Raw genomic sequence first — 25991 nt, 5'->3', positions numbered from 1 at the left:
TTAAAGACAGAAGTCCTAGTTTTTATCTGTTAATTTTTTTCTAGCATATAGTTAAGAGTTTGTAAAAAATATGTATTTCAGAGGGAAGAAATCTCATTTAGTGGAATGATTTTTCATTTGAGAGTGTGTAAAATTGTGGCTTTACTTGCTGTTAATATTTACCTGGCATTTGAGTTTAAAATGCTCTTGTTAGAGCACTCCTCCCTCACTGCCTTCAGTGGGTGATAGCACTTCCACTCTTATTGCCAAGGCTTTCAAAGAAGATCTCCTGTGAAATTAGGTTTTACCAGGTTAGACTTTGCTGGCTTTTTGTAATCTCAGGACGGGGAGGGAGGGGCAGGAAATGCTGAACATCATTCAGAAGTCTTTAAAAAACATAAAGGTTGCAAATGGGTTTTTTTTTTTCCCTCTGTCAGTAAAAGTGAGCTTTTAAAATATTGATCTTTCTCTGGGCTGTGTTTTCTCTGCCAGCTTCCCATTGTGCTTCATTCTTTCCCCTGAGTTGTACAGTGGACCTCGAAGGGCTCTAGGGACCCAGTTCAGATCCGTTGCTGTGACATATTCCTGTGCTTCAAGCAGCCTGATCATGTCCCTCGCTTTCCTAATTTGCTACAAGAGGCCTCTAGCTTATTGCTAGTGATTGTGCAGGAGCAGTGGGATTTAAAAGGAGTTTATGTCTCTTCCATTCTCTTAGTGCTGTTGTGTTCTTAAATGTGAATTCAGTGTGCCTTAAATGTGAATTCAGTGTTCTTAAATGTGAATTCAGAAGTAGCTGTCTTCAGAAGTGAGCACACTGGCTGACCTGGGCCAAGGGATCCAGGTTAAAAAAAAGATTATATAGGTTTGCAAGGTGGGGGATCCAGGTTAAAAAAAAATTACATAAGTTTGCAAGGCAGACATGTCCAGTGTGTCAGATCTCGGGGGCCTGAACATGCAGGTGTGTTCCCTGGCCTGCAGCATGGGCTGGGATATGAGGATAACCCTGAGTCCCTTCTGTACAGCTCAGGCTGAAATGCCTGCTGGAAGGAAGCATCGATGCACTTCTGATTATTTCTGTGTGGTACTTATTCCCCATTTGTGTCTGATTTTTGGAATTAGATGTAATTCAGGCCTTGTATACGGTGGCTTTATGGCATCTGTGTGTTTTTAGACTGTACCTGTTCATGTACAGACAATGGAGTTGTTGTCAGGAGCTGCAGACTGGTGCACGGGAGCTGTTCTCATCTCCTAATTCCATCCCTGTTGAAGCATGTGCCCTAACTCCTGCTCTCCTGACCTGCCCGAGTACGAGCTGCTGAGCCTCAGCCAGACACCAGCCCTGCTTCAGCTTAATTCCCCTCCTGGAGTTTGAGGCACAGGGATGAGTGTCCCAACTAGAAGTCATAGAATCATAAATAGTTTAGTTGGAAAAGACCGTCACAATCATCTAGTCCAACCATAAACCCAGCATTGCCAAGTTCACCACTAAACCATGTCCCTAAGCACCACAACTACACGTCCTTTAAACCCCTCCAGGGATAGTGACTCCACCACTTCCCTGGGCAGCCTGTTCCAATACCTGACAACCCTTTCAGTGAAGAATATTTTTCTAGTATCCAACCTAAACCTCCCCTGGCACAACTTAAGGCCATTCCTTCTTGTCCTATCACTTGTTACTTGGGAGAAGAGACCAACACCCACCTCACTAGCCCTCCTTTCAGGTGGTTGTAGAGAGCCAGAAGGTCTCCTCTCAGCCTCTTCTTCTCCAGACTAAACAATCCCAGTTCCCCCAGTTGCTCCTCATCACACTTGTTCTCCAGACCATTCCCCAGCTCCGTTGCCCTTCTCTGGACACGCTCCAGCACCTCCATGTCCTTCTTGTAGTGAGGAGCCCAAAACTGAACACAGTACTCAAGGTGTGAGTCATATGGCATGTTATCCATTTTACAGGTGGGGAAACTGAGGCACAGAAGCATTGGGGTTCGGTCACTGCTTGTGGCAGAGCTCTGTCTCCCCACACTGTGCTTTCCCTGTCCATAGGGAAGAGCTGGAGCTAAGGCTGAACGCGGATACTTTTGCCACAGGGACTGGATTACGTGTTGGGCTGGATTTGTGCCTGCTGCTTCGTGTTCTGAACGTGCGCTTCTGCTAAAGCCTTTCCCTGGCTGCTGGCAGGCTCCTGGCTTCCAAGGGCTCAGTCCCCTTTTTCCTTCAGAAAACAGAGGATCTGGGGGAATTTGTAAGAACAGAAACTCAGAGCAGACACGTGGTTTCCAAAATTGAATCTGGCTTTCCACGGCTTTTAGCAGAGGGGTTGATTTGGGTCAAAATTAATGCAAACACTTGCGTAGACCATTTAACGTTTAGTTTATGGACCTGTTAAGGCAACAGGATAATCCTTTTAGATTACCCGTGTAATTCCTAGTGAATATTTATTTTAAAGTGACTTCAGTGCCCTTAGTCATTAGCAAAGGTTAGTAATGCATCTCGCAGCTGCCAGACTCAATACGACAGCATTTGTCAATGGGAGGGTTTCTCCTTTTGTTTCCTTTTTTTTTTATAATTTGTTTGGTTTTTAACATTTTCCCAACTCTTGCTGGCTTAATCCGATGAGCTCACCTTTAATCACGGGGAAGCATCCGAGCTGCCTTCGCCGTGTTGACTTCCACTTGAGGGAAGCTAAGGAGGGTGCCTAATCCTGGGCTTCTCTCCGGCTGTCTGCCGAGGGTGTTGGGCACACAGCCTGCCTGGGCTGCCGGGGGGAGGATGGAGTTACACGGCGGGTTCAAGGACACGCTCCCGCTTTAATGTGCGCAGACATGCTCCCGCTCGCTCTCTGATTGGCAAGGTTAACTCGGAGAGGCTGCAGCTTTTTAAACTGATTTGATTAGACCCACTACTTTATCCCATTCCCTCCCCCACTGCTCGGCCCACCACCTCCTGATCCTTTTAACACAGCCCTTGGTCCAATAACCAACCACTCTGATTTTTTTTTTCCCCCCTTTTTTTCAGTTTTCGTGCTGAATTTTGACATTTTGTAAAATAGATTACGTAGCCCTGCAAAGAAGATGAGGAGACAGCGTCTTAGTCTCAGGATTGTGTTTTATTTTGACTAGTTGAGAGGCTGGGATTTGCCTCCTCTTCCTCGCTCTCCCTGGCTCTGCACCTTTCCTAGCTCTTGGTGTGCATGTGTGAATTCGGGGACCAGAGGCTGAGGGCTCACGTACCCCAGTTTGGATGCTCATTGCCCTCCAGTTCCTCCTCTCCCTGTAAAACCAGGGCTGGAGAAGATTATACAGTCAGCCCAAAATGACTTGGCACCCCAGGTCCTCTTCTACTGTGGTATGACAACGTGTTCACGGTTTGCAAAAAGAAACAGGGATGGTGTGCATAGAGAACTCCCTTATCCTGTAGGAGCAAAATAATGGTATATTTTATATTAACCTGATCTAGTTGAAGACATTCCTGCTCACTGCTGGGGCTTGGACCAGTTGACCTTTAAAAGTTCCTTCCAAGCCAAACTATTCGATGATTCTCTGATTTTAGTAGCAAACATTACTAGTTGGGATTACTCTGAGAGAACAGATCACCCATAGCTTCCAGTTCACAGGCTGGCTGATGAGCGAGATGGGCTTGGAGGGGCCAAGAGAAGCTGTTTTGGCATTCGTGCCCGCAGGCATTGGGACAGGAAGGGTTGAGTGGGCAGCAGCCCAGCCTTTAAAGGGGATGTGACCTTGTTGCTGTCTTTAGCCGGTGTGCTTTAGCGCTTTTGTGCGCTGCCAATTTTCAATTCTGGGCTCCGCCTCTGGTATGCAGCTTATGTTTGTCATATTAAATACTCCAGGGGAATCTGGGGCCTTGTGTACATAAATACCTCTTGCCAAGTCTCTCTAGTCCTCCTATACGTAAGTAAATAAAGCCTGTAAATTATAGGCGCTCACAAAACCAGAGAACCTCAACTCACAGACCAAAATTACTGACGAGGGACCAGCACTGCTGAATTTTTGGGAATCTCAGACTGATCCAGAGGAAGGCACACCTCGTCTTGTTATCACTTGCACCTATTTGTTTCACCAGAACTGATCTGAAGTGGTGTGTGGGCTAGTTGAGCAGCTTGGTGCTGGCAGGGACTGAATCCAGCAAACAGGACCAACCCTACAGAGTCACCCTGGTGAAACAGCATGGAATACAGACAATCCCCTACAAGCAATGTATTAAACCTTGACATACTGCATTACTTAAGAGATCTCGGGGAAAATTAAAACCCTTCTGACTGGGTTTTGCAATGCAGGGAAAATTTTAGTGACATTTAAAAGGTTTCTCTTGTGTTCCTCTAATGGGATAAATAAAAAAAGGCTTGTTTTAGGCCAGCAAATGGGGGGACAATCCAATTTCCCTGATTCCATCAAGACACTCTTAAAGCATTAGCTTGTGCAGTTTTAAAAAAACCTACAACAGACTGACCCTTCTGCCTGATGGCTTTGAAAAGTGTCCTGTTGTGGAGGTATTTATCCTACACAACATGCTTCATCGAGGCACTCCAGCAGCGCTCCTAAATATACTCCTCTGTTATTAAACTATTTAGGAGGACAGCATGTACAGGAGGAAACACAAACACTAGTTTATTATTTACTGCAACAGTCCACGCTGGGGCTGTGCTCAGAGACTAATAGGTGATGACGTGCTCTTTAAATTTGGTACTTGGAAGAGAAAAGGGATGGCATTAACTAGTAACATTTCTGATGAAACATTGAAACCTAAGCAGGCCCTTAACTTTATGGTTTTAAGCATTGTTTTGGCTCAAAATAGATAAAGATTCCCCTGTGGAACATTATACTTGCAGTTTGTTTCCATCAGTCAGAAAGATTAATATATCAACACTTACTTCGGAGGGGGCTCTGGGGATTGATAATGGGAGATACGAAGCCTTTCACCTCGAGGTCACTGGTTCAGCTCTGCCCCACATCACTCGCCACCACCAGTACCTGCCATCTGCTCCTCCCCAGCCGTCTGCACAGTGGAAAATGGGCTGGTCCCAGTTCTGGGTGCTGGGGACAGATGTCCAGGTCCCAGCAGGTTTCCTGGGCTGCTTGAGTAGGAAATGGGATGGACCCACTCAGCTCAGCCCCCGATGTGACGGCAGCCCCAGCCTTCAGCTCAGACTGAGCACCTCCGGGGAACTTGACCTTCTGCCGCGCTTATATGACCCATGAATGGTGAACCTGTTATTCCTGCCCTGTGCTGAGTAACTCATTCAAAAAGCAGGACATCCCTGGACGTAAATCTGTCTGTTGTAAAGTTGGCTGTGGTTTTCTCCCATTGCCTGCAGATCCTGTTGAATTTCATTAGGAACATCTCTATTATACAGCACAAGGAGGGAGCAAGCGCTGCCTCCAGACTTTGAAAGAGCCCTTTAAAGTGAAGATCAATTTTGCATCTCACTAAATAAGTAATGACAGACGAAACTGCAAGTATTTAGTTCAGCTTTATTTTAATAGCACTGTGGCTCCATCGAGAAATCCCGGTTACTGATACAGTTTGATGTCCTGAGGCAGTTTTCTCCAGACATTTTTCCTTTTTTTCTTTAGTATTGGTACTTTATTAATAGCTGTTTGGAAACCTGACTGTCTGTGAATAAGCAGAACCAATAAACCTCTTCCCTCTCTTATTTATTTCTTCTTTCTTCCATGAGAGAACAGTCCCAACAATCATAGACCGAGAGGAGAGTTTTCAGAGTCTAACATTTAGTTGTACTTGGTGGTGGTGGATGATCAAACGAAAAAGCAGCTTCGTGCCTTATAAAATAAAAAAAAGGTAAATCAGCTGCTGATACAATTTGTGGAGGCTGCTAAAAGGCTGTCGGATGTCACAAAACCAGCAGCACTTTGAGGCGATGAGACGGGAGCTTCTTAAGTCAACACGTGCAGTGGTCCACTTCGGGGCAGGATCCAGGCTCTGATGCCTTCCCGCTCCAGCAGACGCTGCGAGTGTGTGAACATCTTCTCTAATTCCAGATTAGCCACAAAGAGGAGTTGTCATGCTTCAGAAACAGGCATGCTTGGGAAGGAAAGGCTGGCTGGAGGCTGCGGGGCACAGCACTATCCTGTGGTGCTTTGAGATGTCTGAGCAGGGTCCCCTGGCAGTGGGTTTGTTCTAAAAGAGCAGAAAAATAAAGAAGTGCCTTTCAAGCTGAGGGCCATGGGCTCCAACTCAGCTCCCCTGCTACTCCAGGCTTCCACACGCTTGGCTTAGTAAAATCCAGATCTCATGTAATGGGTTCAGGGAATGGTTCAGACCATCTCAACATGGAAAGTTTTGATTTTACACACCAAGCCGAGGAAAGTTTATGAGACCAAAACAGTCTACAGAGTATCCTCACCAACTTAAAAGAGAGTGAGATCCCGTGAGCAGGGTCTCTGCCCCTCCTGTGGCACGTTGCCACACGTGACGTGGCTGTGCTCTTATTGCAGCCGTGTCTGCAGGCATCACCATACTGTCCCCTCCCTGCCAGGGCTGCGGCCACTACTGCAGGGTCCTTGGGCATTCCAGCTCACCCTGCCTTTGCCCAAATCAGGGGAAATCAAACACATGGCTTCAGACAGAGCACTGCTTTAGCCCACACAGGAGTGGCTTCTCTGCTTTCTTTTGGATTTCTTTCTCTCTAATGGTCATTCGGTTGTTGGCTTTCAAAGGCCACTGTATGAAGAGGACATCCTGAAATGCAGAGTGGCAGCTCTGAGTCCATTAGAGCTGACAATTAGAAGTGCAGCATCTCCTTGGCCACCCGGGGCTGTGGGTTCAAGCCTGTGTAGGACAAGAGGTTATTTCCAAAGTCCTGAGTCCCTTTAAATAAATATAAGCCAGTGTTTGCCTTGAAGTCAGGAAGGGCTCAGGTGCACTGAGCAGTGACAGCAACGCTCTCGGCTGCTGCTGTCTTCTGTCCAACTTGCTAAATTTAGCAGCATAATCAAGCTTCCTCCTCTCTCTTTAATCAGGTGCAGCAAGTGGCATGTTGACTTGCTGGTTGGTGCTGGATCCCATCCTACTCGCAGCATTTCCAGCCCCTGGGTAGTGACCAGGGGAGCCAGATGCAGGGGAGCAGCGTGTCTGAAAGGCCACCACAGCAGCGCTTCCACTTAATCTCTCTGCTCCCATCCACACGTGCTGTCCTGATATCCGACAGCCGGTCCCACGCGGGCATGGTGCCAGCAGTGACTTTACAGGCTTTGTGGCAGAGATTATTTAAAGGAGATTAACCCTTCTAAACCCCTTAGATTTTAATTATTTCTGTATGTATTTATAAAACCTGCAGTCTGCTGGTTCCAGGGCACAACTGCCCCAGTCCCCATCCTTAACCTGGATTTGTGAATATACCACGCAGCCATATTACAGGACAGGGGCTGGACTGGACAGGGGTCATTTGACTTATTTATTTATTGCCATTCTGGAGCAATTCACATCTGGGATGAAAATGAAACATTATGGTTTCAAATTGTAAAAGGAGCTAATAATTCAAATGACTTTAAAATACCAGCGCTAACACTGCATTAATTGAATTGTTTGAGTCGATGCAGCATCTCTTTGCTAATTGTTTTGGTTAAGGCAGCTCTGTCATTAATGCGTCCTGTTGCCTCTCCACTGCCCATGTTCTGAACACGGAGCACCCTGCATCTCTTTGAAGACAGGGTTCTCTGTAGGGTTGATGTATTGGCAGCCAGGAGAGGGAAGGCCTGTTTCTTTCATTCAGTCTGCTAGCAAGTTTTTTGTATGCTCATTAACACTATGAGATGATGAAGTCTGGAAAACTGTCGTTGCTAACAGGTACTGTTGAAAGGAAAGAAAAAAAATAGGGCTGTGCACCTCCATCCTTTCATACTTTCTGTCCTGTTTGTCATGTTGGTTAGTGCTGGGCTAATTAGTTTTTTAGAGTTAAGGAGTGATGGAGGGAATTTTTTCACTCTGCATATAAGCTATAAAATCCAACTGAAATTGGGAAGAATTTATTTGTTTCACAGAGCAACGTGGCTAATCTGAGAGGTGGGAAAAAACAGTTAAAGAGTTGGTAAGCCATTCCCATGGAGATTGTTGATCAGAGAGACTCCAGAGGCCACCTCTCAATATGGGTTACAGTCCTGGCATGAGTACTGTAGCTGTATTTCTGTATATTCTAGGATTGCCACTGTAAAATGACAATATTTAAATGTGTACCTGCCCATTTAGTAAATGCAAGCATAAAAGGTGGCTGTTAGAAAGAAACAAAACCCACAGCATTATGGACCCCACTGATCTGAGGAAAAAATAGGTCATTTTGAATACGCTTCTTAAAATCACATCATTTTTATTTATCCTTGTCTCCCAAGCAAGGAAATAAATTCAGACAGTGCCAAGGAGTCCATAAATAAATTTTGTTCTTGGAGAATCTCTTTAATATGCACACGGTTCTGCTTCTTTAGTAGTGAACATTTGACCAGTAGCAATTAATTTCTTATCACAGTCTTTCTATGAGGTAAGAAAACATTAGTGTCTCCATTAGGAGGTGGAGAACAGGAGCAAACGATGAACCCAGCTTCCCTCCCCTGCCCCGTGGCTTGCCAAGAGCTGCTGGAGGGAGAGGGCATTGCAGCGATGCCTCTTCTGCAACGTGGCTGGATGCTCCTTTCCAGGCAGATCTGTCCTCCTCATCAAATGATAGACTCAGAAAATGTTCAATATCTGTCTATTTCAGAATAAATATCGTTAAGCTAATGAATTTTTAACCACTTACTGTGAAGCACCCAGTATTTCTTTAACAGGAGCTGGTAAAATAGAGAAGAAAAAAAAAATTAAGGTCCCCAGTATGAATCTTTTCTGTCTAGAAAGGATGAAAAGATAAAATAAATAAAAAGATAAAATAAATAAACCCTCCTTATAAAACCAACCTCACAGAAAATAACATATGATCCCGTGGCATGTAGATGATGAGGCAAACCATCCCAAAGGTTAATGTATATTTTCTCATTCAAATGGGTAGGATCTTGAGACAAAAGTGCCAGACCTATGCGTTGAGCCCCGGGGAGGGGAAGCAGGGATGCAAAGGGTTAAATTTCGGGGCTGTAGAAGCAGATTGTGTTTTCCTTCTATGATGTGGGCTGACAAGACATCAGTATTCTATTCATCTGTTGGGAATTAGGCTGTTAATCCAATCAATGACTCTTGAGCGAGCTGCAGCCTGCCTCCCCACTGGGGAACAATCGGATCAGACGGGAGATTGTTTAAGAGCACAGCGAAGTCCCGGTGTCAGGTGGAATTTCCAAGCGTTCCCTAGTGAATTGGGGATGGGAAAGCTGTCTCAGCCCATTTATCCTGCCCCTTAAATAACCAGGTATCTGCCTCAGCTGCACTAAAGTGATAAAGCAGTACAGGAGCTACTAACTTTTTTGTGGGGAAGGACCCCAAGAAGAGAGATTTTTAGCATCTTTCCCGTAGGAATATTGTCCTGTTTGCAGCCTGGGATTGCGTTTGCATCGTTTTGTGGGAGGCTGGCTCAGCTGCAGCAACGTGACACTTGTGACAGCTCTAGGCACTGGCTTTTCCCAACCCCGTTTTTGATCCCTGGGCTGAGGAAGCCCAGAGCTTCCCGGCAGCTTTTATATTGCACCAACACACTTGTTTGATTACCAGAAAGATGCCTGATGCTGGAAGTTACAAGCAATAGCAGATATTCTTTGGAGCAACCTAGAAATACATACGTACAAGTACACAGCAGTGTTCAGAGTGCTGGCTGCAAATTGGAGTGAAAATGCACGATAGGAAAAAAAGCCCTGAGAGTTTTGGGGTTGCTGCATGAGCTGCTGTGTAGATTCAGCAATCAGTTTGTTCTGCAATTAAAGACGGCAGCCATGTCTGGGTTATTGAGAGTTTGTCTCTGTGCCAGCAGCTCTACGTGCTGATGATAGTAGATGTGATAAATCCCACTGAAATTGCACTTGGAAATTTAGGTACACCATCAGTTAGAAACTAGGGCGATGAGGGATTAGCGTAACCCTGGCACGCTGAACTCCTCGGGCCGGTGGCGTTTGGGTGCATTAGCAGATGCAGGCTTCGGGAGGGAGCGAGTGGCAGTTCCTGGGCATCCTCTTCTCTCTGAGCTTTCTTACATCTGGGTTGAACAGCAGCTTTGGAAGTGGAGGGCTCCTCCAAATTAGTGCACCTAAATAAACCAGGAGTATGAGCTCAGGCAGCGAGTATGAATAGAGAGGTCCCCAAAGGGAAAGATCCCCAGCTCCGAGCCTTGGCTTTAAAGGGCTTCAACATCCCTTTTTCCTTGATCATAATTTTGAATCAAACAAAAGCTAATGCAATTTTCTTTGCCTTTCAGTAGCAGATTGTGCTGTAAGGGTCCATGCCATTAGAAATGTAATAATTGCTTCTCTATGCAGATCTAATTTATCCGTGAGGCACTTAGAAGATAGGCCAACTGATAGCCTGGTGGTAGGCTCTGGAGAAAGGCCCAAGAGGTGATGATAAAGATCTGTCTAGCACCTTCCATCCTTACAGATATCTGCCCAGCACAGTGCAGGAAAAGGTCGGAATGGAAGGAAGGGGGCAGAGAAGAGAGCTCTTGGAGAGGGACAGCTCAGGAAGAGAGAGGTCCCTGTGCCAAGCCTACCCACGTGCAAGGGAGGTGGAAGATTTAGTTGGGGAGCTAAACTTAAGGGATATCCAAGCCCAGCACTTGTTAGCTTGGCCTATTTGCAATTCCCAAATAAGAGCTGCTTGTGACCAGTGCATGGATTTTGGGGTTTTTTTCTGCCAGAGGTTGCCCTGTATCCTTTGTCCCACAGCATTGGTCCTTGGGGAGTGCCTGAGCTGCCTTTAACCTCATACCAAGGATGCACATCATGACGTCTCAGCACCCTATACCTAAAATTAACAACCATAACTTCACAAGCACTTCACAAACACCAGCTAACCAGTTATCCTCATGTGGGCCACCTAGTCTGAAAAGCAGGGAGAAAGCATAAAAGTCTGCTTCATTTTCCTAGGGTTGGAGTTTTGTGGGACTCTAGATGTTCTGGCACAAAGCTGTTAGATGGTCTGGTTTCTCAGATTGCACTGTCACTGGCATTGCTTTAAGGCTCAAGAGGCAACTAAAAGCAAAAGTCTAGGTGAGTGTGGATGCACACTTTTCTAAGGCAGGGTTTTTAGAAGAACAGGCTCAATTTTCAAACTGAACCAGTGCTTTTCTATGCCAGCATTTGCACACACAGCAATCCACTTGTTTATCTGCTTTGATTGGACAAGCATTCATTTTACATGTATTTATGTACGTGTCCAAACCCAGGCTGCTGTGTGCAAAAGCAGCATGTAAATGAAAATAAAGACTGTCTTGGGACCATCTACTGAATTGTCTGGTGGAGTTTGGAGTGGTTATATTAGCCCCCATTGCCTGGTTTTATCTATTGGTGCATATTAGCATGTAAATTCTGATATGCTTTTAGCTGTAGTCTCACCCTCAGTCATCTTGAAGATAAAATTTCCGAGAGAGAAAAAGAAGATGATGAGGTTAAAGTAAATTGTTGGGAAGTTGAAGTCTAAAGTGGAAATAAATGAGAAATAAAACCCTTTTTAAAAGTGGAGGGAAGTATTTTCTTGCTATTTTTCATCTCCCTGGCTTGAGGAGTGTGTGTCGTGAGGCTGCAGAGATTTATATTCACAGCTCCTAAGCACCGGTGCTTGTTCAGAAGCTGTATTATTATTCTAGCCCTTTTTATTCACTCACCTGCTAAAGATGTAGTGTAAATATTTATCTTCTCTCCGGCCCATCCATGCTGCCCAGAACCCAGCGCTGTTAAACACTCTTATCACCTCATCGGTCTTATCTCCTGCGATCCCTGCCAACATTTGGAGTCTGTCAATGGGAACGAGCAGTGCACCTTGAAAGGTGCCACAAATGAACAGAAAGAAGAGGTGATGTGAGGGAAAGAATATCTGAAAATAAAGAGTGCCTGTGATATCCCTCAAAAGGCAAAGGTTAGGGTATATGTTTTCTGCTCTGCTTTTCACTCTCACAGTGTCTGTGCTTGGAGGTGTGATCAAAGGCACAGAGATGAGGTCTCAGTGTAGACCAGCACTCAAGGAGATATGGGGGTCCCGTACAGACCCCCACAGCTGGTGTGGAGGGCTGTGCAGCCCCCGTATCATCACCCATATGGGGTTTAGCTGAACCAAAGCTCACCCAGGTAACCAGCTCGGTTTTGTTTTTCCTCTTCCTGTACTCGTGCTAAATAAAACACGCGCGATAGAGAAGGAGACGGTGTCTCCCTTAAGGTCACACTTCCACTCACAGAGGTTTCTGCATGTGGTTTGGAGAGCGAATGAGGCAGGTCTGGAAGATCAGTGTTTATATAACTCTGTTTTAAAAATTATCCCATGAAACCAGCACAGTCAAACACTGGTACATCAGGGTCTGCTTGCCACAGTGGGACAGCAGGAAACATGTTCTATAGTGCGTGCAGCATCTCAGCAGGGCTCAGCCAAGCCGTTTCCATGTCTCTGCCCCCTCAGTCCAGAAACCTTGTGTTAGGTTAAGCAGGGTACAGAAATTCCCAAGGAGCGAACATGGGAGGGCAACACCGATATAATCCTATCACTTATAAGACAAAATTGGCGTGCAGTAGCCATAGTACCACTTAACGGATAAGACAGTTGGTCCATCTGCGCTCGGTCCATCTTCTCTCGTTTCTCTTGCTTAAATTTCTCAGGAGCAGAACAAAATCCTGTTATCCAATAAGTTACCCACCGGTAGTTGGATTTTCATTGAGTGACATCTGTCACAGACCATGGGCGTAGGAGGTACCAGTGATTTTGTAGCATCTTTGTTTTGATGGGTTTGGGAGATGTGGGCATTTGGTTTTAGTTTTGAAGTATTTGGAAATGCTCTTGTTTCCTTTGAAAACTGTGCAGCTTGGCTGTCATCCTGCTGTGGCCAGATGTGCCAGGAGGCTGTAAAAGGCACCAGGGATGGCACACAGTGTTAGGAGGCAAGAGAAAAGCTTGGAATCGATCCGTTGTTGGTTGGTAACTCGTGTGTGTGGGACTGAGCGCTCTCACATTTGAGTGTGTAATGGTCTTTCCTTCCTTCCTGGTCATTTTCTGTCTGCCGGTATGTGTTCTGCCATTTCCACGAGCTCTTCCTTTTGATAGACAGGGTATTGCTAAAAGGGCTCTGGGACAGGTACCTGCCAGTGCCTTGCAAGCTGAAAACAGAGCTCTACGAAACCCTACATATTAGTGCTCTGAGCCTGGCCTTTTCCCCTTTTTGTGTTGAAGTTCACTGAATCGTAGCACTGACTGCCTCCTTTTTAACCTGTCACAGTGACATTATTCCAGCTGACGCATGATGAGGAAAGGGCATTTCTTAGAGGCATCCTGGCATAGAACAGAGCTCGGTGTTAGCCCTGGAGCTGCCCATCTCTTGTTCTGCACTCCCCAACATCAGCTCCCCTGCTCAACACCTTCTCTTTGTCCTCCCGTCGTATTACAGAAGCTCAAATTGGGTGAAAAAAAAACCTCTCAAATTTCTTTTAATGTGCCTTAGCACAGAAATGATAACGCACCGTGATTACCTAGCTTTTCATAGGCACAGTTTGGAAATAACTGGTTATGGTATTCAGGTTTTTACATTACAGATTTATCAAATGGTTGTTTTCAGTGTGTGTCAATAGACTCCGGCTCTTGTTGTTCTTACAACTCTGTGTGATTTACTCTGCTGTAATCTGTAAAGCTAAACTGGAGAGAGAAGAAGTAAGCAATCATGACAGACATTACCCTGCAACTCAGTGCTTTGTGTAAAATAAACCAGCAAGTATCCTAATGGGCTTCAATGGAGAAAAATTAGCTGCCCCTGCTTGCAAGTCAGATGAGCAAAATGGTCCATCTGACCACCAGCAGCATCTCTGCGTTCCTCCCAGCCGCACAGGATGCACTCAGGATGCCCCGCGGGTGCCAGCAATCCCGGGCTGGGCAGTGACACTTACAGGTGCCCTGGGCGAGGTACAGCCAGGTGAGGACAGAGGCTGTGGCAGGCTGTCCCTGTCCACTCACCATCTGGGGTCATTTATCCCAACAGAGGCATGTCCTGGGAGAAGGACACACCACACCTTGCCCAGGATGCTCCAGAAACTGCTGCTTTCTGTCGCACATCAGGAAATATCCCCTGCATCAAGGCCAGCTGCAATTCATCTTAAGACCACTTCTGAATGTCTTGTTTCATTGTAAAATAAACATTCCCAGTGCCTGGTAGGCAATATTCATCTCACATAACTTCCACAATGGGATCTGTAATCCTCATTTTCACAGCCTGTCTTTGATTAGTTTCCAGGTGTGACCATTTTGCGCTGAAGGCTCAGCAAGGCTGTACCTGGAGCCAAGCACTGTGCACAGAGCAGCCGGCCACGTCGGGCTCCCATTAGCCACGGTGCTCCGAAAAGCCAAATCAAAGAGGGATTGAGATCAGCAGCCTCCAGAGGGCATTTCAAGGCCCTTAGTGAGTGGCCACACTAGAGCTTTTTCCATTTACCTGGATTAAAATTTGTCACAGAGAAAATACAAGCAAATACCAGAGCATCTGAGAAGTATAACAAATAGCATTTGGCCGGCCGTCAGGCTCAAAGGGGGGGGGGGGAAAAATCCACAGCGTAAATAAAGTGTAAACAACGTTTGCATAACATTGGATTAATAGTTCTTTTTAAAAACCACACTGGGATTAAAGAGACACGTTTTGTATACCAGGACTTGCGCTCTCTTCTTAGCCCAATAAATGCCAGAAAATACTTTTAAGAGAAATAAAAAACCTTGTTAGCCCAAAGCCTGCTGCTGAAGCAGCACTGCTTTAGGCGGGACTTTGGAAGAGGAGTTGTAGTATTGGTTGTAGTATTGTAGAGATGGTTGTAGTATGTAGTATTCCTGGAGCAGTCCTGTGTATTTTATCAGGAGTTTTTCCACAAAGCATTCCCACGGAAAGGGATTTCTGCTGCACATCTCCATCCCCATCCACCTGCGGGTTTTGTTGGCTGTGATTTTGAAGGCGGCGACGCGGAGGGGAGCTGTATTCCCATCCCCCAGCGCACACACAAATACAACCTGTGTATTTGAAAGCTTGCCTTTCCAATAACTCATTCGTAACGCTCCCGCCTCTTCTTCCCCAGCCCTGCTCCCTATTTTGCTGAAGTCAGTGCTGGCTCTGTCATTCCTCCGAGCAGACATGTGCTTAAGAACTGCTCCGGGGCTCTGGCTCAGATCAGTTACCTTATTAGTGTGGAATAATCAATGGATGCCATCCTCGATTCCTTCCCTTGTTTGGTTTGCGGTATCTTCTAATGACACCCATTTGCATTACGGTCCGCATGATCGGGGCAGAAATAGACTCCTGAAATGACGCACCTCATGAGGGCCATGAATGGGATATAGCAGCACGTGGAGGGAAAAATTTCACCCCCTACCTTTTGCTTGGAAAAGACACGAAATGGATGTTCAGGCAGCAAATACCTGTGACACCTGGCTTTTCTCTTTTGTCCCCATTACTCCTGTGGTTGTCGTGTTGGCGCGATGTCCCAGAGCAAAGCATGGCACCTTCCACCCTGAAAAACACTTAAGTCCTTCCTAGTTCCTCAGCTGATCAGGGTTAATATCAAACAGAATAACAGGCTGGGAAACCAGAATTCCCCAAACGGCAACGGGTGGGATTTCTACCTGTTTTCCTGTTCTTCTTTTCCCTTTCGCCTGCTCCAGCATCTGTGTCAGGCTGTAGAATTTGTACCTTAATCCCAAAGATGATGGTAATTAAAAACATAAGTCTCCATAAAGAGATGCAAATATATTAAGGAGGCAAAGAACTGAATTAGAGGCTAATCCTGGCGGGGTAGTGAAAGCAAAGAGGCCAGTAATTCTTTCCTTCTGTTATTTCACCTGTTCTTGTGGCAGGACGAGGCTGCGGCACGGTGCGGTGCCTGGGCTTGCGCTGCTGGATGTGCCACGCCAGCACCGACCACTTGTTGGGAAAGCTCTTCCCGTGCTTCCCCAGCCGGGGAAGGAGACGTGATTCCCAAACCCTTGCAGCTGATGCCGTGGTGTATGAGTTAGCTCAAAGAGGGAGCTGCGTGCCAACGTCTCCAAATCGTGCCCTTTGCTTTGCCCTTGTGCCGCAGGTGTTTCCCAAGGATGAGTCCAGCAACTGGGCGCTGTGCATAGCCCTTTCCTCACCCTCCTCCTGCACCAACAGAAATTACTTGGGCTTTGAGTCCACCTTTGTCCAAACCTGAATTCTGAAGAGCAAGGAGCTAAGATTTATTCTGTTGGGTTTTTTAACCTTCTGTGCTCCCTTGACCTGAAGAGTGCAGCACACTGAGCTGTGCCAGCTTCCCAGAGCTTTACCCTTCTCTCGAGGGGCTGGCCAAGGCTGAGCTTACACAGAAGCATCTTGGGCTAAAGCACATGGATTAGTGAAGGTCCCAAAGTAAGGCCGTAGGACTGATATCCTTCATTTTTATGGGCTGGAAGTGATAACGCTATGAACTGAATTATACTCATGTCATGACGTGATCCACGCACTCTTATGGGTGGATAGATATTGATTATCCATCAATATGGATTGATGGTGGATGATGATTCAAAGCCTAACTGCCAGGTAGCTGGGTGTCCTGGGCTTTTCATCTAGTCAATTAAAATATTGCTTGTGATTCAGCTTATTTATTTAAAACTGGGATTGACTGGCATCCCCACAGTGTTACCTATACCTCTAAAATCAACTCTCCCTCTTTTTTTTTGCAGGATGGGGAAGGCCAGACTGCACTCCATTATGGTAAGCTGCCTTTCAGCTTTGTTGTTCCTTCTTAACAGGATGGGTTTGCAGCTGGAGTAAATGGTCTATGTACAGAAAGCAAATTCCAGCAGAAATATGAGCAGGAAAGCTGGATTTGATTAACCAGTGGCTACCTCCACCGGCAAATCCCAGCATGGTACAAATAGGAGCCCTGGGAGAAGCGGTGAGGAAGACTGCTGTCCTCCCTTCGTTCTCCTCTGCAGATGTCACCTTAAAGCCTTCCTTTTCCCCCAATTAATGATGCACTTTCTGCAGAGTTTTTCCTGTGTGTCTCCAGGACAGGGTTGTGCTGCCTCCAGACCTGGCAGTGGCTCTGGTTAGAGGATGCCAAGTCCCTTTGCCATTGCAGAGATGAGAGGAGGGTCTGTGGTGGCTTTAACAGGTTACACAGGTGAGAAGGGGACGAGGAAGATGGCCTTCACCTCCACGTGTCCTGGTGACAAACCTGTTTGACTGCAGCTGAGAGAGCAGCAGCTTCTCTACTACCAAAATCAACAGAACAAAGTTACAGTTTGTGTCCCTCCTGCAATTAAGTGCTAATTAGATACACACTTTTATAGCAATCTTTAATTGAAAGATTGTTCCATCTCCAAATGAAAAAAGACTAAAGTGACACATGTGGTGCTGGTATGCAGGGAATAGGGAAAAAGTATCAATTTAATCTGTATCATAGTTTTTTTTCAAAAATTAAGACATGCCCAGTTATTATTTTATACTCTCTCTCGATGCCTGTCACTGTGTAATTAAGCACATACTTGTCATTCTGAAGTGTTTGTGTCTTTTACTCTCTTACAATCTCTCCACAAGGACATTAGCAGGCTGGCAAAATTGCTTTGCAGACCATTAGTCCAAGGCACAACATTTGGATCTGGATCTAAACTACCAGATTCCAGGGCCCCTGAACCAAGACTGTCTTTACAATAATGTCTGATTTCTCCCCATGGGATCTTTCCTGTAGGATACTTTGTTTTTTAAAATTCTTATCATTCTGTCTGTTGCTTAGTGCTGCAGTGTCTACAGAATGACAGCACTCAGTGCCACCTTGCCTCTTTCTCTGCCCAGCTCATTCCACATTTTGGGCTTTCTTTATCCTGGGGAGATGCTCTCCCCTGTTCCCAGCTCCATCACAGACATCAGCCTATGGAGGGGTACACAGTGGATGGTTGTGGGAAGGCACACCATGTGTGTAAGTTCTCCAAGAGCACCTGATTCAAGCAAGTTCACTATGTGAAAGTAGAGGGTGGATGCATCACCTCAATGTAAATTGTTTGTGGGTGGATCCTTCTGGCTGGTGGCTGAAACCAGTTCTTTAACAAACATAACTGATTTAATTAACATTATTTCAGAAGTGGTTTCTCTGATCCACCCAGCTCAGATGTTTCAATAATGACAATTTATCAGGTTTGTTTTTTTTTTCCTGAATGTTTTCAGTGTTAAAATTTTTTCTTCCCCTTGAGTATTATCCCTGCACATCATCTTTGGGGAAGGCGCTCTGGGTTGCTGGCACACAGGTCCAGTGTGCCCACGGGTGCTTGGGTGTCCCTGCCTGGCCATCCCTGCACCCAGCCTGTCCTCATTCCCTTACTTAACTGATCTGGTCATAAATCACCTCGATTTTGAAAACAGCTTGTTAAATGAGTGAATGGTTTTGATTCAAGTGGTTATTGGCCTGAAACTGGAACTCACTGAAAATCTCCTGATACCATTTCAGTAGGCACTTCATAACCAAGCTGTTAATTGCATGAGAGCTCGTATGAAAACTGTCTCTGACTTTGCTTAGAGGCTGTTCAGGGAAGGGTTAAATCCCATGAGCAAGGCCAGCCAGCCAGCCACTGCTTTTAGGGTGTCTCCATCCCTTTTTATGAGCCCGTGGCCTGACAGCTGTCCTTGTGGTGACAGCTCTCCTGATTACAGCCGGTGTCAAACTGCATCCTGCGGTGGGTTATAAATCCTGCCTCCTTCCGATCGGCGCCGACCCCGGGTTTAATCGGAGGTTAAGTGGAGGCCAACCGGCAGCACGGTCTGAAACCACCGGCTCACCGGTGGGATCCACCACCGGACCCGCTCTCCTCCGGACACCACGGCCGCAGTCGGTGCTGTGTTGATCAGTACAAGCCCTGTCTCCCTGCTAAATGGCCCATTAGTCTCCAGCTCCTCTCCATCCATCCATCCATCCATCCATCTATCCATCCATCCACCCAGCCATTGGGAATACTAAAATCATTGCCACTGCCTCTCCCAGAGGAAATCAAGGCTTCTCCGAGCACTTGTGTCCACGTGGCCGTGGAGTGGGCAGGCTCTGTATCCTCATGGGCACTCCCGCTTCCCTGCAAAGCACCATCTGTTCGGCTCTTTCTGTGCTGTGGCAGGGCAGTGGGAGGAGACGCTGGAGGGAAAATAAATAATCCATATTTAAAAAAAAAAGAAAAAAAAGAAAAGAAATTCATCATCTGAACCCTGAGGATTAATGGAGTCGGAAGGCGAACTGCGCTGAATGGAAATTCATCTTCACCCGTGCCAGTGTCAGGGCTGCCGCTCCAGCCCCTGACAAATCGAGGGTCCCAGGGTGCGATAAATCCAGCAGCTGTGCTCGTCCCCGGGGATGCCCCGACCCACTCGGGGACACGGGCTGTGCCTGCCAGCAGCACCGGATGAAGAAGCCACCTTTCCCCGTGCAGGGACCAGCTCCCCATCCCCAGGAGCTGCTGCAGCAGCTCCCTCAGCACTCCTGGAATCTGCTTTCCACAAGGGTGCTGTGCAATCACCCTGGGACATGCACCCCAGCCCTTCAGCTCAGCCTCACCCACACCTCGCCTGCTTCCTCATCAACCCCTTCCCCCTTAGTTTTTTTTTTCTCCTTTTTTTTATCTTTTTTAGCATAAGCTCAAATCACATGTCGAATTTATTTTAATTAAACAGTGTCGCTTGTCCCTTTGGGTCAGTAGAAAACTGCAGAGTAATGCAAAAGACACTCTAATTACTACATTTAACGGCAAAAAAGAGTTGGTTACATTGTAAAAGCGCCTGAAATATAGTTAAAATCAATCACTAGCGATGCCAGGGGAAGCTGCCGGCTTCGTGGTCTCGTAAGGCAGGTCAGACAGTCTTCAGCTTCACCAGGCTCTGTGTTGCATGGGGCTTGAGGGAAAATCCAGGGTCTGGGACTTAGGCTGGGATCAGCTAGGTCAGACTCCAGTGTTAAGAGTTTTCCTGGTTTTCCTGGGTGGGTTTTGTTTTGTTTGTTTTTAACATCCTTAGGGAAGGTTGGAGAAGGAGCTGAAAGCTACCAGGCAGGAGGGGGAAGAGTTCAGGTCAAACTTGATTCTATCTTGGCAGAGTAAATTGAAAAAATATTTGCTGGTGGAGATACGGGTTAGTGGTTACCACTGGTTTTGCCGTTTGGGCCCAGGCGTGTGCCCCAGGAGCTGGTGCTCAGGGAAGAGCCAGGCAGCAGCTAAAAACCATCTGGATTTTCCTCAAGGAGAATTGACAGATAAAAGCTGGGAGTGAGGCAGTACTGACAGCCTGGGACATGCTGGCTGTGGAGCCCTGGCAGGTTCAGGAGGCAGGTGAGGGGCAGGGGCTTATAGATGTGTTAGAAATTATAAATACATGCTAAATTCAGCACCGTGGCTGGGCTGAGGGCGCTGGGACCGTGTAACACCCCTCAGGACTGCTGGCTTTTCATTGCTGTCGCTCTGTCTTTTCTCTTTCTCGTGCACTTTTAAATCCAAAGGCAAGTAATACATTGAGTACTGAACACTGCCCTGAAAAATGATCTGCGCCTCCTGGCCAGGTGCTGAGACAGCATTTCCTACCTCTGGGACACGCATGGGGCGTCGCCAGCTCCAGAGCTGCTCTAGAAGTGCCCATCACCTCCGCCTCGGGTCAGGATGCCCAGACTAACCCTTCCCTTTCTCCCTCCAGCTGCCACCTGTGAGTTTTTGGACATCGTGGAGCTGTTGTTGAAGTCAGGAGCCGACCCCTCTCTCCGGGACCGGGAGGGCTGCCTGCCGGAGGAGGTGACAGACTGTAAAGCCATCACTTCGGCTCTGCGGCAGCACACCGCTGGCAAGACCTAAACCGCGGTGAGGCGCGGTGGGGAGGACAGAGACGCTCCCCAATAACGCCCCTTCTCCTCCCCCGCTGCCCTCCGAAACGCCTTGGGGGTTCCAAGGGGAGCTTTTAGAGCACAGGGTCTGGGTGGGCTCTCCAGCACGAGGGCTGGCCAGCCGAGCGCGTATCCTGGGCAGGATGGGATCAGGGTTATGCATGCTGTGACATTGACCAGTATGCAGGGGGGGAGGGAGGGAGCGAGGGAGGGGTACAGGGCTTGGAGAAAGCCCCGAGTATTGTTTTAATGTATTAAACACCAGTAGAGCATTGGATGTCTCGCCAGAGCAGCCTGTGCTGACTGGTCAGCTCCTCCGTGGGGAGAGGAGGGCTGCTGGGCCAGGTGAGATCCTCAGCTCTCTCCTTCGGGTTGAGTTTTGGTTTATATTTTTCTTTTCCCCTGGGTCCAAATGAAATATTATAAATAAAAGCAAAGCACAGTGTTGGGACAGAGCCTCTGCATGTTTGTCTTGAAGGGAGTGACACGCTTGGGAGCGTGAAGGATGGGAGGCGGCGCAGAGCTGTCGTGGCCCTTGGAAAGCTCTGCTCACGCTCTCATTCTGGGAAGAGAGGGCTACAAAAGCCAGCGGGGTCGGACAGCTGTCTGTCTGTCCCTCTAGTTCTCACCTAACGTACGTAGGACAAGTGCTTTATGGCTACCCAGCCTCTCCAAACTGAGAGGACTTTTACCACATTACACAACAGTTTTGCTGAATTACCTGGCATTAAAACTCCACCTCTGTCAGCAGCTCCAGGTCCTCCTGGTGTGTGCCAGTCCCTGGGGTGGCTGGTTCAGAGCTGGGGTTTTGTAAGAGCTGCGCACAGACATAACCTGCACTCACCCTGTCACCCCTGTGGGCCTGTCTTGGACGCTTCATGGTCCTCTCAGTTGGCAAAATACCCAGAAAAGTGGGAAATTTGTGTCAATACCTCAGGTGCCAGAATGAGGTGAGATGGGTGTGGGGCTTTCTGCATCCTCATCAGTGTCCCCACTGGGCTGTGCTGGGGGGTTGGCTGTGGTTCTGGGGAGCTGTGGGGATGGGTTTGTGCTTTGGGCTGACTCCTGGCTGGGAGGGAAGCTGCTGCGTTGTCCCTGCTATGCCTGGGGCAAGCGTACACAGCAAGAGGAGTCATAGAATCATAGAATGGTTTTGGTTGGAAAAGACCTTTAAGATCATCAAGTCCAACCATGAACCCAACACTGACAAGTCCCCAACTAACCCATGTCCCTCAGCACTATGTCTACACGACTCTTCAATCCCTCCAGGGATGGGGACTCCACCACTGCCCTGGGCAACCCCTTCCAATACCTGAGAACCCTTTCAGCAAAGAAATTCTTCCTCACATCCCATCTCAACTGCCCTGGGCACAACTGGAGGCCATTTCCTCTTGTCCTGTCACTTGTTCCTTGGTTGAACAGACCCACCCCCACCTCTCTCCACCCTCCTTTCAGGGACTTGGACAGAGCCAGAAGGTCTCCCCTCAGCCTCCTTTTCTCCAGGCTCAACAACCCCAGTTCCCTCAGCTGTGAACTCATCACACTTGTGAGACTTGTGCTCTCGACCCTGAGGAGGCTGTGGCTGCCCTGTGGGGTGTTGCTGTGCCACTTGCTGTTCCCTGGACAAGGAGATTTACAGCCTGGAAGGAGCATAGCAAACCTCCATCGCTGTGACGGGAAGCTACGTGCTATCGAGTCCTTTCTGCAGCACATCCAGCCTCAGGAAAATAAGTGGGAACGTTCCCTCTGCCAGGGACTGACTGGGCAGGAGACACACGTGGGCTTTGGCCCCTTGCAGCAGCTGCCAGCTCCCGCCAGCTCTTGTGAACACTGACGAGGTGCTGTTATGCTGCCAGCAGTCCGAGCAGCACCACGGCGTGGCTCATGCGCACGAGGCACCGGGCAGGCTGGGTGGTGGGGGACAAAGTGGCTTTGGCCAAGTTAATGGGCTGTACGGGCCCTTGTAGTGACCACATCACCTTATTTTCCATTTATATTGGAGGGGTCTGGTGGGCTGGGGAGCTGCGGTGGTGGTCTCTGTGCTTTTGGGGGGGGAAAAAACAACCAACCAAACAAAAAAACCCCAAAACAGCTTCAGGGTTTTTTCTGAAGTCAGTAGGAGACTTGAGCTCTAAGCCTGCTCCTCATGAACGTCCCAAAGAAATTGCCTTCCTAGCTGGAGCATGGATGGCAAAAATAAAATACATCATCTTGTGCATGTTCGCAGTCACCGCACGTGCACCAGCCTCTCTGTCCTGGGGGACACTTTTGCTGCTCAGCTGTGACAAGGAGCTGGTGAACCAAGCTGGCAGCGGGCAGGCAGAGAGCTTGGATACGGAGAGGTGTCTCCTTGGTGGCACAAAGCGAGCTGCTGCTTATAAACATTAATGCTTTAGTCTAAATTCCAGCGTGCAGCATTCAGGGTCCCTGCAGGACGATGCTTATTTGATGGCAGCGATGTGACAACACCCTGACCCTTGGGCAAGGACCCGCAATGGCTTCTGCTCTCCTTCACCCTGCCGAGGGGACCTGGTGAAAGTGCCAGTCCCAATGCTGGGGTGCTCTGCTGGCATTGGGAGCTGGATGAGGCTTTGAGCTACCGTGTCTAGTGGAAGGTGTCCCTGCTGATGGCAGGGGGGTTGGAACTGGATGAGCTTTAAAGTCCCTTCCAACCCAAACCATTCTATGATTCTATGAGCTGCTCCGCTGGGGACGTGGTGGCATCAAGGTTAGGGACAAGCAAGGCCACCTGTGTCTGGTACCATAATGTACAGCCACTGGTTTGATGGACACGCTGGGTAATAAAATATCTCTCTTAAAGCAGGGATGAAAAGCAGTAACGGCGACGCTGGTGCTTTCAGAGAGCACATTGAGGGGCTGGAGATGTTTATGGCACTTTAGGTCTGTTTGTGAGGTTGGAGCTTTTCCAAAAAAAAAAAAAAAATAAATAAAAAATAGAGGGAAAGGGAGGGGGGGAAGAGAAAGACATATATTATTGTTTATAATCTGCTTTATTCAGCCAAACCTTTCCCCAGCAGCCTCGTGGATTGCTGTTTAAATCCCCTCGGTGCCTTTAACTACTGCTACAGAAAGTGGTTAATGTGCATTCGCCCTAAGCTTGGCATCTACTCCAGGAAATCACTTTAATTGAGAAGCATTAAATGTTAAAATGATTAAAATATGGAAAGTCAACACACAGGTGCCCGTGAAAGGGGTTGGACCAGTCCTGGTGTGGCTTTTCCATCTCACCTGTGCCTGATGAGTGCTGCAGTGGTATAGATGGGCGTCCACCACCATCGTTACATGATGGCAGGAAAGCTGCAGGCATCTTGAGGTGCCGCATGGCAAGGATGGAGATGCCCACCCCAACCCACCTCTCCAACGACCAGCATCACTTGTCCCATCCAAGGATGTTGGCTCCTCCATCAAAACAAGACCCATTTAAGATCCCAACCCCAAAAAGCCAACAGTTTTGGAGCATTGAGGAAGAAAATCCCAAAGCCAGCAGTTGCTAAAGAGCATCCCGAGTTTATTTGACATCGCTTTTCCCTCGAGGAGAAGGTCACCATACAGATCTCATGCCAACGCACAGGAGGCAGGGTACAAAAGCAACGCCCTGGGCCTGAATTCAAGGATGTTTGGGTGGGTCATTTCTCCCCAAAGACATGGCAATAAATAAAGTTTTATTCTTTTAAATTTTTTAATTATTATTTCTGTTGTGGGTTTTTTTTTTTCTTTGTTTTTGTGGTTTTTTTTTTCTCGCAGGAAACAAGACTTACTTTCTGGAACTGTACAAAATTTACAGAGCGAACGAAGGGAGGGGGAGTTTGGCCTTGTGGAAGGGGGATGGAGAGCCATGGACACAGCTCACCCATTCCCCCCTTCCTTCTTTTAAATTTTTTAATTATTATTTCTGTTGTGGGTTTTTTTTTTTCTTTGTTTTTGTGGTTTTTTTTTTCTCGCAGGAAACAAGACTTACTTTCTGGAACTGTACAAAATTTACAGAGCGAACGAAGGGAGGGGGATTTTGGCCTTGTGGAAGGGGGATGGAGAGCCATGGACACAGCTCACCCATTCCCCCCTTCCCAGCAGCCGCCCGCAGTGCCTGGCGAGGCCGGGGGCTTGGCACAAAGCAGCACCCAAGGCGGGGTAAGAAGGTTGCACATGGGTGCTGGGGCAATTCCTGCAGCACCAGCACACCCAGCCAGGGCAAGGAGGGACAAGGACATACCAGTGATGTGCTTTCTTGCATGGCATTTTTTTTTTTCCCACTTCTATTTTTTTCTCCCCTTTGCTTTCAGAGCCCCCACAACCTCTGGCACCAGCCAGCAAACTGGATCCAGCACCAGCCCTCCCTGAAGGGCAGCCTGGGATCATCAGCATCACCCCAGGGTCAGGGGGAGATGGTGGGGACCCTGCAGCCAGGGTGTCCCCACGGGGTTGGGGCAGAGCCAGGCATGGAGCGTGGAGCTGGATTTGTTCCAGGTTGGGGTGGGTGCTGTGCTGGGGGAGATGGGCAGGTGGCCATCACAAGCCACCTGGGGTTTGAGAAAGGTGCTGGTGCTGGGTGGGCCAGGAGCCCAGGGGGCTGATGGGCTGTGCCAAAACCACCCGGGTCCTCCCTGGCTGCCTGCACCCATCATCCATCCCATTGGCACCAAGGCAGCAGAGGAGGCGGGTGGCCAATACCAGGGGTCTCACCCACTGTCCCCTCTGGTCCCCAGCATGTAAGTGCTCCTGCAGCTGATGAAATGCCCTTTTCCCCCTTGGTTTGGGGGAATTTTTGCAACACTCTTGGAGCAAACATTCCCCACCTCTCCCCAGCAGCTGCTGGAACACACCAGCCCCCAGCATCTCAGCCAGTTTGGTGTTGGGCATCTTGTTTTTCGCTATTTTAATAGCTCCCCACCACACGTCCAGGGTAAAACCCGCAGTGATGCGCTGTAAGCACTCCTGCACACCCAGGGATAAATCACAACCTGAGAGCCGCCGTGTGACAGCTCCAGTCCCACCGTGCCCGGAGCAGGCAGCATCACCCCG

The 25991-nt window shown here is 47.9% G+C and overlaps 1 protein-coding gene across 1 annotated transcript in view; it reads left to right on the top strand.

Annotated features, from left to right (window-relative positions):
- Positions 1-20944, top strand: part of ACBD6 (acyl-CoA binding domain containing 6) — an 85061-nt gene extending 64117 nt beyond the window's left edge. The window contains exons 8-9 of the mRNA XM_010174052.1: positions 16789-16819; positions 20768-20944. Of these exons, the coding sequence (XP_010172354.1) occupies positions 16789-16819; positions 20768-20922 (186 nt within the window). The 3' untranslated portion in view covers positions 20923-20944. The remainder of the gene's footprint in view (positions 1-16788; positions 16820-20767) is intronic.
- Positions 20945-25991: the final 5047 nt, after the last annotated feature.

Source organism: Antrostomus carolinensis, unplaced genomic scaffold (genome assembly GCF_000700745.2).
Source record: "Antrostomus carolinensis isolate BGI_N321 unplaced genomic scaffold, ASM70074v2 scaffold20728, whole genome shotgun sequence".
Lineage (NCBI taxonomy): Eukaryota > Metazoa > Chordata > Aves > Caprimulgiformes > Caprimulgidae > Antrostomus > Antrostomus carolinensis.
The sequence above is the reverse complement of the archived record's forward strand: the minus strand, read 5'-3'. Positions and strand labels throughout refer to the sequence as shown.